At 37.7% G+C, this 12,572-nt stretch overlaps 1 protein-coding gene across 1 annotated transcript in view; it reads left to right on the top strand.

Moving 5' to 3' along the window:
* Nucleotides 1-6,346: 6,346 nt before the first annotated feature.
* The window catches only part of SMC3 (structural maintenance of chromosomes 3), a 44,455-nt gene continuing 38,229 nt past the window's right edge, over nucleotides 6,347-12,572 (top strand). Inside the window, exon 1 of the mRNA XM_089244948.1 lies at nucleotides 6,347-6,478. Coding sequence (XP_089101074.1) covers nucleotides 6,464-6,478 — 15 coding nt within the window. The 5' untranslated portion in view covers nucleotides 6,347-6,463. The remainder of the gene's footprint in view (nucleotides 6,479-12,572) is intronic.

Raw genomic sequence — 12,572 nt, 5'->3', positions numbered from 1 at the left:
TTCAGATGCCCTGTGCTCAAAAACCCAGGTAGAAAGTTGTTGCCATGTCTCTCTGGAGACCAATAAGAAAAATTCCACGTCTCTAACTGCAATATTCGCCGAGATATTTGAATTGAAAAATTGGGAAAGGTGAGCATAAATAAGGAAAATTGGCTTTCGTCTGTTAGTTTTTGCTGCTGTTCCCAATTTTTGAAGTTAAATATCTGAGTGAATATTGCACTTCGAAAAGTGAATTTTTTTCAATTTTTGTTTGGAGGTAAACAATAAACTTTCACGTTTCTAAGTGCGAAATTCGATTTCACAAATGGGAAAAAAAGTTGGGAAAGAGAACATAAAAAGTAACACACATCGCTTCTTTCCCAACTTTCCTCCGATTTTTGATTTCTAATATCTGTGTGAATATTGCAATTAGAAACGTGGATTTTCTTTTTTGTCTTGAGTAGAGACAGGGCAACAACTTTGTGATTGGGTTTTTCATGATAGGATGTCCGTTGTATAAAAAAGTTTTCTTGTTTTAATAACTAAGCCACCACCTCTTGCAACATGAATGACGTGTCTGAGTTCAACGCGTTGCAAGCATTTAAAGCAGCCCCCCACTAATTTCTGTAAAAAAATGCAACACATCCCCCCCCCTCTCCGGTGTACGCGCGTAAGTTTCGTATATACGGGAAGACCACCACCTTTTAGCCCCCTCCCCACAATGTTTTTTTTCATGTTGGCGCCTCTGCAGGTCTCAATAAAAGACACATGGGCAATGGCGTCGGAGCCAAAAATTACCGTGGGTGAAATCAAAACTTCTTACAACTCAAGACAAGCACCCACAGGTTCAAATCACTGCTCATGGGACCGGAAATTTTCGCCTTTAGCGCACCATCAGGGCGCCGCAGTGCACAGAGGACCCTGCTTAACACGGAATTTTAATTATATTTAGATAATTACAGGGGTGGGAAGTGACAAAGTCCATTTTGGAGCAGCAAATTCAGGATTCGGAGCAGATATTTATAAAATAAAACAACTGCACGAGTGATGGTAACCTCGTCAAGCAAAATTTCCCTTTTGAGTTTTGACTAAATTTTTCCGACACATTCCGAAAATTGTGCTGCCATCTATCGGTGGAAATATGCAGTCAAGTATTTTAAAATATAAGAAAATATTTAATTATAATATAATAAATATATATATTATAATTTTAAATATTTATATTTAAAATTATAAGAAAAGTATTTTGTTTTGCATTTATATATATTTTTTCAATAAAAATTCTTTTGTTTCATGAACTCTCAAAATTTTCAGGAACGCCAAGAAATTTCACATGTGAACCAATATTGGCCCATTTTTCCCACGAATATGGGAAATTTCCTGCGGATATGGGAAATTTCCCACGAGTTACCATCACTGAACTGTACTGTCTTTTGTTATCAAACATCTTTTCATCAGCTTGTTTTTTGTTTTTGGTGTTTTAGGCTTTTGACAACTTGTTTGAAAGAATGGCTGTCATAAAATCTTTTGCACGCTCGTTATTAGTTTCTAATTTACGATTATTTTTGCTTACTGAGGGCACTATTTGGTGCCTTGAACAGCAGCAGTTTAAATGGGCTAAACATTTTCTCTAAGTTTTCAAGTTTTTTATACTCGGAAAGAAATTGCTGCAAAATGGTAGAGAATTTCTGAAGAATCAACACGATGTTTGGCGATTCAGTACTCGTTATTTGGCGAGATTGGCGATCTGACACTCGTTATTTGACAATATTGGCTATTTAACGCTTCTTAAATTAGCATTCGTAATTCAGCGGATTTAGCATTTTTTACTACCGGAATGAAATTTTCTTCATGAAACATCACGATTTGATGCAATGACGATCGACTACAGTAATTTCTGCTGCTTCCAGTGGCGACTTTTGTTTTTTGATTCAGTACTCGTTATTTGGCGAGATTGGCGATCTGACGCTCGTTATTTGGCGATATTGACGATTTAACGCTCGTTATGTTTCTAAATTAACATTCGTAATTCGGTGGACATGCGCTTTTTACTCCCGAAATGAAAATTTTTTTCACGAGACATCGGGATTTAACACAATGACGATCGACTACAGTAATTTCTTCTGCTTCCAGTGGCGACTTTTTTTTTTTAAACGGAAACTGACTCGCATTTGCACTTTAAAGCTGAAAGACATTGCAAACCATCTTCAGTTCCACGATCACGGACAATACCGGGGTTTCGCGATGGAAAGCCCGTTGTGTGAGGGGCCGATAGTTTAAGTATAGTGGAACAGTGGCGGATTACCGCACAGGCGCATGCCTGGGGCCTCGGCAGAGTGGGGGGGGGGCCTCCAAATAGTTGTGTGCTTCATCCTACATATGAATTTACATGCGCATCAACAAATCTCTTGAACTAAGTACAGTATCTGCTCTCCCTTTTTTTTTTTTTAACCGCAATTTTTTTTTTTTTTTATGTACACTAGGTATAAGATTATGGAAGAAAAACGGGAACGCAGCTCTCAAGGGCCAGTTCTTCCCCTACAAAGAAAGAAGAGACATTGTAAAGCGATCATTCAGGGAGGGTCATTTTCAAACAGTATTTCCCTAAGGGCACAAGCAGGAGGAGGGGTGAGAACAGCAGGTCCTAATGTCTGTCCGAAATGAAAATTGGAGTGAAGGCATAAACAGATGTCTCATTCATAGCCCCCACAAGGGGTGGGCTGGCAAGGCTCCAGCCCTGGGGCCCGGGACGATTTTCATTATTTTTGTTTTTTTAACGCTATAAATCCATCATAAAAGGGCCCGCGAAAGTCTGGTCGGGGGGCCCCCCGCAAAAGATTCTAGCCTAGCGGCCCTAGTCCAGGATGTGGGGGCCATGGTCTCATTCCACAGTATTAAATGCTTTTATGGGCGCCGATAATACGACAGCTTTGGTGTAAGCTTTTGTATACAGTATAATGGATGGCAAGATGGCTATCGGCAAGCGGCGACATCGACAGGAAGAGACACTCGTACTAATTAAAATGAATGTAGTAGAGCTCTTATTTTGTCTGATTTTGTCTCCCACTTGTTTGAATGAAATACTATAAGCTGGTTCAAATCTATGACTGGAACCATACGACCATATGACAAAAAAAAAGTGGGGTTTGAAATGAATGCTGAATGACATGCATTCCGAATCACGTGATTTTTCTGTTTCTCTTTTAACACTCCCTCCCCGGCTGAAAAAAATCAAGGGGGTTTCTTTTCCTTCTTTCTAAAAAAAAGAGCTACATTTTTGGATTGGTCAAGGAGGCTTGGGTAGACAACATCTTTGTGTCAGACCGAAAAGTGTTTATTGTTAATGTAATTGTAATGTGTGTTATTGTAATGAAAAAATTTTTCATGCCGATCCTCAAGATTTCCTTTAGGATTTAGATTGCAGAATCTCCAAAAATAACGGTAAGCAAAACTAAAAATATATAAATTTTTATTTGAGCCTTTCAATTCAACTACAGTAGTCTCTCGAGAATTCGGTCGTGCTCTAATCCAGCACGTCCAGTAGTCCAGGATATTTAGGTGGTGTGGTGTCACTTTTCTCCTGATGCCCTAACCCCTTAACACGTTCTAATATTTCTTAATTGCTGATCAAGTCCTGACTATGTCTTTGCACGAAATTTCATATATTATTTCAATGGGTTTCTTCAAAGTTAATCCAGCAATTTCGGTAAAATCTGGCACACCGTGGTCTAATACGTACTGGATTAGCGAGAATCTACTGCAGGGGTCTTCAACCTTTGAGGCATAGCAGGCCATATTGAAACATTTTATAAAGTACGCTGGCCACAATGTTATACTGTGGCATTTTTCGTTATTAAACGAAACGGGGGGGGGGGTATAATATAGAAGATTTTTATTCACTCTGAATACAAATAATACAAAGGCAAAGGCCACAACAGGCAGAGTGCCCAACGAGGTGGCTGAAAGAGAAAATAATAATAATTAATATAATAATAGTAAAAATAAAATAGAATAAACAAATAAAAAATAATAATTTCTAAAAAAAATCTTTAAAATAATTTCTTTCATTGACAATAATTTTAATTCATTCTGAACTAATTTCTTCCATTAAAAATATAATTCTTATATTTACTCTGATATAATTTCTTCCCTCTATTGAAGAAATGTTTTTCTATTAAATATTATCAGTATCTTTATATCAAATCAAATATATTATATTTGAGATATTATCAAATCTTCATTAATCAGTAATATTAAATTACTAAAACTATGACTGATCTCCATTTTTGCCGTGTGGCTGAAGGCACCAGGACGGACATCTTAGATCACTAAAAATATGATGCAGAATTTTACTGTGATTTTTTTTTTTAATGGGAGTGTGATTATTTTTCATAATCTTATCTTATTTTTGTGTTTATGGTTTTGGTGACGCAAAAATAAAAAAAAAGTTATGATTTTCATAATATTGTTCATTTTAGTGAACCATCTCGTTCTTATTAGGGCCAAAAGGGTGCAGTGGTGGATAAACGCAAATTTGTGGGTGGGGGCGGTGGTTGTGACCATGTGTTCAATTTTTCAGGACGGTTCTGATTTTTTTTGGAAAAAATTCTGAATTTTCCCTCTTTTTTAAGCAAATTTATTTTCTTGGTTTGTTATTCAGTCAAAAACGTAGAAAACATTTTTTTTCCATTTAATTTTTCTGCTCTCGGGGGGGGGGGGGGGGTGACAGCCCCTACCTTTAATCCGCCCCTGATAGGGGGGCCTCCAGATCAGGTTGCGCCTGGGGCCTCCCAAAATCATGATCCGCCACTGTAGTGGAATGTAAAACGCTCTTCTCGGAAAGAGTCGTTTCGTGGTTAGCAGGAACAAAAATTTTTTGTCGTCCTTTCCAAATTTCCGGGCATACTGAAGCAAACTTCGATATTTGGCGCAGAAAAATACGAAAATACGCTATTGGCGCAGAGTTCCCACCCCTGTAATTATACATCATAACATAATCCCTACAATTGTGAAAATTATCTCCATCCACTATTGATAGGGTGACCATACATCCCGTATTTCCGGGACAGTCCCGGTATTTTCTCTTTTTTTGGCCGTCCGGACTTTTTGGCGAAAGTGTCCCGGTTCTTTCCCGTATTTCACACGACGCCTACTTGAATTTTTATTCTTTATTGAAGTCGAAGATTGAAATTATTTTTCAACTCATAAATTATTTTATGATAGTTACAACTATATATGGGATATTAATCTCCCACATTTGCCTTGGTAAACGTTTTTTTTATTTCGTGGAATACATTTTAATCCACTGCAATTTGCAGTAATGCATCATTTCCCGCCATTGTAATTTTTCCGTAATTTCAACAATAATTAGCAACTTTGTTTGGTTTTGGCATCGTTTTTGGCAATGGCGGTGTCCCGTATTTCCCCGTATTTGGAATCCCGATGTCCCGTGTTTCTCTCAAGGAAATATGGTCAGTCTAACTATTGAAGATTACAAAGTCATGTAAGTTTCGTTGAAAAAACGCGTAATTTTTATTAAAAAAATATTGAAACTGCTATAAATACGAAAATCTCCCGTAAAATAGCGGAACATGGTGACAATTACTGGTTATCAGTTTAAAAGAAATGTTCATCACAATTTAAAAAAAATTATATTTACCTTTAAAACGTATGAAAAAAAACTTCTTTGAACTAAAATCGGCAGTATTTTTATTGCATATTGGTAAGCTGACCATATTTCCTATAGAGAAATACGGTAAATTAAGATTCCAAATACAGGACATTGCCAACTATCCCGAAAAATATTGCCAAAACCAAAGTTGCCAAATACTGCTAAAATTAAAGGTAAACAATATAGCAGGTAATGAAGCATTACTGCAAATTGCAGTGGATTAAAATGAATTCCACGAGATAAAACATTCACCAAGACAAATGTGGGAGATTAATATTCTTATTTATAGTTGTAATTATCGTAATATAATTTATGAGTTGGAAAATAATTTCAATATTTGACTTCAATAAATAAAAATTCAAGTAGGCTTCGCGTAAAAAACAGGAAAATCCATGGGACATTTTCGCAAAACAGTCGGGACGACCAAAAAAATTCAAACTACCGGGACTGTCGGGAAATACAGGATGTATGGTCACTCAACATATTGGTGTTTACTGATATTTGCCTCAGATCAAAACATGCACGTAAACTCTCACAGAAAATACATCTTTATCAACTATATTAGATTAAATAAAAAATAACTGAATTACAAACACAATTTTTCGTCAATTTATCAATTTTGATATAGCCTGGAATTTAGTGGTTTTTTTTTTTTAAATCTTCCACGCGAAGGAAGTTCGAACAACGATACTATCTACGGTAAAGTGAAATTGCCGCCATCACCTATGTTTCGTATTTTTGTTGACGAAAATATTATCAGTTTGTTTTGTAGCTCGATGACATAGTTTGCTGCTGTTACGGCTACTCGAGGGGATGTATATTAAGCAGGTGAACTGTTTTTCCATATTAATATACGAATCGAGCGGATTGAAATATCCGCACACCATACCGTCCACTCGAAAATATTGGAACCGTTGTCGCATTTACTCAACTTGAACGTGTTGCGAATGCTATTCCCAGTTTCGTATTATTTGTTACCTAAGCCAGATGACGATCCTTTGTTTGGAATTAAATTATGCTTCACATTCGCTCTCGTGGAAATGTTCATTGTGTGTGAACAGTTTCATGAACTTTACCTAATCGCGTGCCTAAATATTGGATGGTAGATGCCTTCCCTTGATGTTTCGCTTTTGGATACTACTTATCCCTGAGCTATTCACGCTTTCTCATTGTCGTATCTAGTCACATGATGTACCTCATACACTGATATATATATGTATGTATGTATGTTATAGTGGCTGCATGCAATTTCATTTTTATTTTGTCATGATGGCTCGCAGTGGGCGGGCATGTGCATGCTTCGCTCACTGATCTGCTACTCCATGCAAGAAGTGCATCATGACCCTTCACCTCCGAGTACAAGTCACTAAAAATAATTCAGTTATCACGATGGCTCGCTCTATAGTTCCAATAAACTGCAACAGGGCCGGCCCTCTATAGTGAATTTATAATAGTAAAAATTGCGAATTATTCTAGGTCCCCAGGCTGTAGACTCGCCCTCGTGGGCCTATGTGAGCCCCAGGGATCACTGATTGCCAAAAAAAAACCTGTTGAACACATATAAAACAACAAAAATGAATCGAATGTAACAACAAAAATCAAAGAAAATGAGAGGAAAAAGAAACGAGTTGTGTGTGGGATTCGAACCAATAGCCTTCACACTGCCAGTTGCACCCTCTACCTACTAGGTTAATAGTAAATGCTAGCTGGAGTCCTAATTTTAATTAGTCAATTCTCGAGCATCCACTTGTCACTGATGTGCATGTGCTCTCAGATTGGACACACGGAAGTGATGTCGCTTCTTGTTCTGCCATACACTGAATTAACATATGGCTCCGTATATGTATCCGCAATGTTTCATATAATGACTCTGTTATATGTTTTCCTTTTAACACAACAACCTCCCAATATAAAGGTTGTTTTCCATGGAACAGTGGGAGTCATCATAATAAGCATTGACTATAACGTGTAAGTAATGGCTGACCTGAAACGGAACAGCTATAATATTAATTCCTTTTGGCAAGAAAAATGCTGTATTATCATGATGTAATTAGCCGAGATACATACCCTGATCTAGAAATAGCCCAAACCCTCTACCCTAATCATTCTCAACCCATGGTGCATGGGTGAAATATAACCCTCTCGCGCAAATTATAATTTACCTGATTTGATTATTAATTGATAAAAATATGAGTCAATAATGAATGACTTGGAGCAGAGTCCTCAATCTTTTTGTGATTAAATAGTGTGTCATGATCAAATTAGAATCTAGGTTCCATTATAGGTGGCAATGGGGAAACCATAGGTGGATAAAGGCAATTCCTCCCACCGTTCACTAAAACAATTGTATTTGTCGCATAGGAGGGCGGGAGACTATCACAGTTAGAAGGCTCGATTGTAGTTTGTTGAGTCTTCCAACCAGCTGCTATGCGACCGTGTGGTTATAGTGACAGACTCGCTACATATCTGGGTTTCAACTCCAGTGGCTGAAGCTTGGGGTTGCTCCAGCCTCGATAGGTGAAGAACTTGTTTTCTCTCTATGTATATATATATATATATATTTTCATCCCTCGATTGAACCTGTGGACCCTGCCGTTAACTTTCATGGTGGAAGATGAGCATCTTACCACAGCACCACTCGGGCACATGTTTCTGGTTTATGTTTTAAAATCTTGATTATTCTATTTAAAATTAGAGCAAAAAGAAAAAAAAAGTCAGAATTATGATGTTCTATTTCATTGTGCCCTGCAAACTGTTCTCAAATCATCTGAGTGGCCTGTGGATTATTGAATCACGACAGTGGGCCGCTGCCCCCCCACCTACAAAGCAGAATAGGTCCAAATCTGTTATGCACACAGCAGAATTATCTGGATAAAAGAATTTAAACTCTTCAAGCGGTTTTTAAAATTCTCCTGATCTGCATTAATAACTGCCACATTGGAAATAAAAAGCTTGTTAATTACCCAAGATATTTTGGGGTGACGAAAGTAAAACGTGTGTTAATAACCTGATGAGATATCTCGGGATTGCCGCTAAGAAAATGAAATGAATGTAAAATATTGCCATTGATAAAATGAAATTAAATGAATGTAAAAGATTGTCCCCCCCCCCCCTAATTGGCTAAGAAAAGTGTAGGAACCATTAATATGGGAATTTTCACTGCAGAACTTTTCTAGTCAGCCGAGTGCTTGCTGCAGAACATTCTGTTTTGGAGGGGGAGGGTTCCCCATTCTTGAAAAGGTTGAGCACTCCTGCTCTTTTCCATGCGTGGTGGTTATATTTAGAGATTGCTATCAAGTGATTGAAGGTTCAAATCATGGCGTAAAATATAATTTTCATATATTTATTCCTATTACAATCGCTTTCATATGCAACTTTCTTCTTTGTCGTTCTCTACTTCATCGGGGGTTCGCCTGACAGCCGCATTTTTCTAATTGTATCATCATCCATAGGTATAAACCTGTATCTGACCCATAGGCCTGAGCCCCCCTCCCATAATATTTGTCATGTCCATAATACCTAGAAATATCAGATTTGTGCGCCCCCAGTTACTTCCAATAGCTTTACGCATATACAGGGGTGGGAACTCTGTGCCAATTGTGTCGCACTGCACAAAAATTAACATCTTGTGCCATCCTGCTCCAATAGTGTATTTTCATATTTTTCTGCGTCAAATAGTAAATTTTTTTTTGTTCCTGCTTACTGCGAAACGATTCTTTTCATGAAGAGCGTGTTTTATTTCACTGTACTTAAACTATCATCTTTTTTTTTTAAACTATCAACCCCTCCATAGCGAAACTCCAATAATATCAGTGATCGTGCAACTGAATATGGTTTGCAATAGTATTTCAGCTTTAAAGCGCAAATGTGAGTCAGTTTCCATTTTCAAAAAACTAAAGTCGCCACTGGAAGCAGCAGAAATTACTGTAGTCGATCGTCATTGCATCAAATCGGGATGTTTCATGAAGAAAATTTCATTCCGGTAGTAAAAAATGCATATCCGCCGAATTACAAATGTTAATTTAACAAGCGTTAAATAGCCAATATTGTCAAACAACAAGTATCAGATCACCAATCTCACCAAATAATGAGTACTGAATTGCCAAACATTGTGTTGATTCTTCCGAAATTCTCATTTTAAAAGTATTTCTTTCAGAGTATAAAAAAATGCAAAACTTATAGAAAATTTTTAGCCTATTTGAAGTGCTGCTGTTTCAGACAGCAAGTAGTGTCCTCAGTAAGCAAAAGTGTCATCTTAAATAGACTGGTGTGAAAAATTATATGACAGCCGCTCTTTCTAACAAGGTGTCAAAAGTCTGAAACAAAAAAAAACAAAAAACAAGCTGATCAAAAGATGTTTGATAACAAAAGACAGTGCAGTTGTTTTATTTTGAAAAGGGGTTAGGGTTAACGAAAACATTCTTGTTAATTTCGCTGCTCCAAATCATATATTTTGCTGCTCTGAATTCTGAATTTGGCTGCTCCGAAATGGACTTTGTCACTTCCCACCCCTGTCTATATCGTCATCATTCCAAGGGTCTGTCCAGTCGAAATCTGGGTTATATTTTTTGGACCCTTTACAAATAAATTAACAAAACTATAAACTTTTCATTTCTTTTGTGATAAATTATAAATAGATTATTTCGATTTGATGTGTTTTACATCCTTTCATTATTTTTATTTCTCCAAAGAATTATTTACTTTTCACAAAATTAATGACCATTTTCTTAACATGAGGAAAATTTTCACAAAACTATGAACCTATTAAAAAAAAGTCTAGACAGACCCTTGTGTCGCCTGTGTCATTTTCTGAATTGTATCCTTTGAGAAAAAAAACATTATTTCTTTCAAACCAAGCACAACTCAGGTCTATAATTATCTATGGGCGATTTACTACCTCCAGACCAACCGTGGCCCCCCGCTCTGTTTACCCCTAGGGGATATAAGCTAGTTCGTCTCAGGAGACGTAAGCCATGGTGGAAAAACGTGATTTACTACCAAGTGAGTTGTGCTGGATGTGTAACTGTGTATCTAACAGTTTGAGTGTGTATGCAGTGTAGTGTTTGAATTTTCACTGCTGCCATCTATATTTCAGAAGTGAAGTGAGTTATGATGGAATTAAAGTTTTACTGTTTGTGAGTCTGTTGCGAGACTTTTTAAAGAGGAGATCGGTTCGCATGCGCGCCTTGAAGTTGGAAACCACCGAATACCAACTTCAGCTGACCACCACTGTGGTGAAGGTGGGGTTCGAACCCGAGACCTCGCGACTCGAGTCTGTCACTATGACCACTTGACCACCACAGTGGCAGAGAAAAGAAACTACAGTGGGGGGGGGGGGGGAACCACACACTGCTGTGTCCAATGAAGTGTGACTAAATATATGTACTTCATTTGTACTTTTCCATTATAACCATCCACATATTTTCTGCACACAATTGGTGCATTTTGGCTTGATTCTTTCTGCATGCTTTCGACGATGTACTAGACATGATACGTAGGCTTCTTGCATGGTATTTGAAGTCGTGGGTAAAAAAAGCATTCATCAATAAGTAAAAATTCACAAACATTTATTCGATTGAAGAAAACATCCATGCGTAACAGATTGCAGACATCACATCGTATCATGGCAAGATTTCCGTAATCAGGGTTAACGCCAACTTGGCGAAGAAAACACTTTGCCAGTGCGATACTTAGCTATATAAGTAGCTGTATCAGAATAGCTCCTCACAGATGGTCAAGGGCGTCAAAATTCCAGATGTCAACAAACATGGCATCTTGGAGGAGGAACTTGTAGCCAGGTTTAATCGCTGAAATTGCCTTCAATTTAACTTAATCACTGCAATAATTAATTATTTATCATATAAATTAATTGAAAGTGATGATATCTAACAACTACAATTTGTTTTCGTGTGTGGCGTCTTAAAAAACCATTAATACAGTCAATATCAAAGCTCTGTGTCCCATTAGGGTTGCCATAGCTGTAATTCTTGGGGAAATGTGTGTGTGTGAGTAGTAAGAAAAGTCGCAGAGCTTGTTACGGAGAATTTGCAATCTTGGTGTGTACGCCAATTATGGAAATCTTCCCCGGAATGTAAACCAGCACCGCTGGAATGAAAGCTGTATCAAAGATAATACACCTTTGGCTGACATTTCATCTCCGCATTGGTATAACAAAGTTCCGTTGAATCAAACAACACCTTCAACCAGGGTTTAAGCTACGGTCACATTTTTTGCAAAATGCGAAAGAAGTGGTAGCCACTTTCGCAAAAATGCATACAGGAGGTACGGAACGAGTAGACATCCAACCATCAATCATTACATTAGCATTGTAGCATTTTGTTAAAGCTTTTCTCCCCATTTTTGCTTTTTTGCGAAATGAATTTTTTATCTAGCTTAAACCTTGCCTTCAATGTGGCAACAGAGATAAGTTACGTTGTTAAGGAAAAAAACATTTTTTTTAACCTAAGAGCAACAAAAATATGTTTGCATGAGAGAGCCAAACTGACTGTGAGAAAACTCGCCAGAAAGAAGCTGAGCCAAACTGGCAGTGCAAATACGCCATGACAAAAAAATGTGCCACTTGATCAGAGAAGTGGTGTGCGGGAAAAATAAAGCACCACCCAGCCCCTTAACTGGGGGGCGCAGGTTAAAATTGACGATTGTCGTTAAAGCCTGGACACTATACCGTCTGAAAGTGAAACAAATGGTCGCTAACACAAAAAGTAAACCAAATGGATGATTATAATGCAAATGCACCCTACTTGTGCTGTGTGCAAAGTGTAACGAAATGGCCCTTTTAAATGTGCACAGGGCCGCGACTGGATGAGGGAAGAATAGACGGGTCTGGTACCCCAGGTGCTGGACCAAAGGAAGAGTAAAAATTTCACCCTTTAACCTCTCCTTCAACATAACAAAGGAGCAT

The sequence above is a fragment of the Pholcus phalangioides genome, unplaced genomic scaffold (genome assembly GCF_987345545.1).
Source record: "Pholcus phalangioides strain wild (caught in Gottingen) unplaced genomic scaffold, Ppha-v1.0 ptg000015l_1, whole genome shotgun sequence".
Taxonomy (NCBI): Eukaryota; Metazoa; Arthropoda; class Arachnida; order Araneae; family Pholcidae; genus Pholcus; species Pholcus phalangioides.
This window is presented reverse-complemented; position numbering and strand designations above follow the sequence as displayed.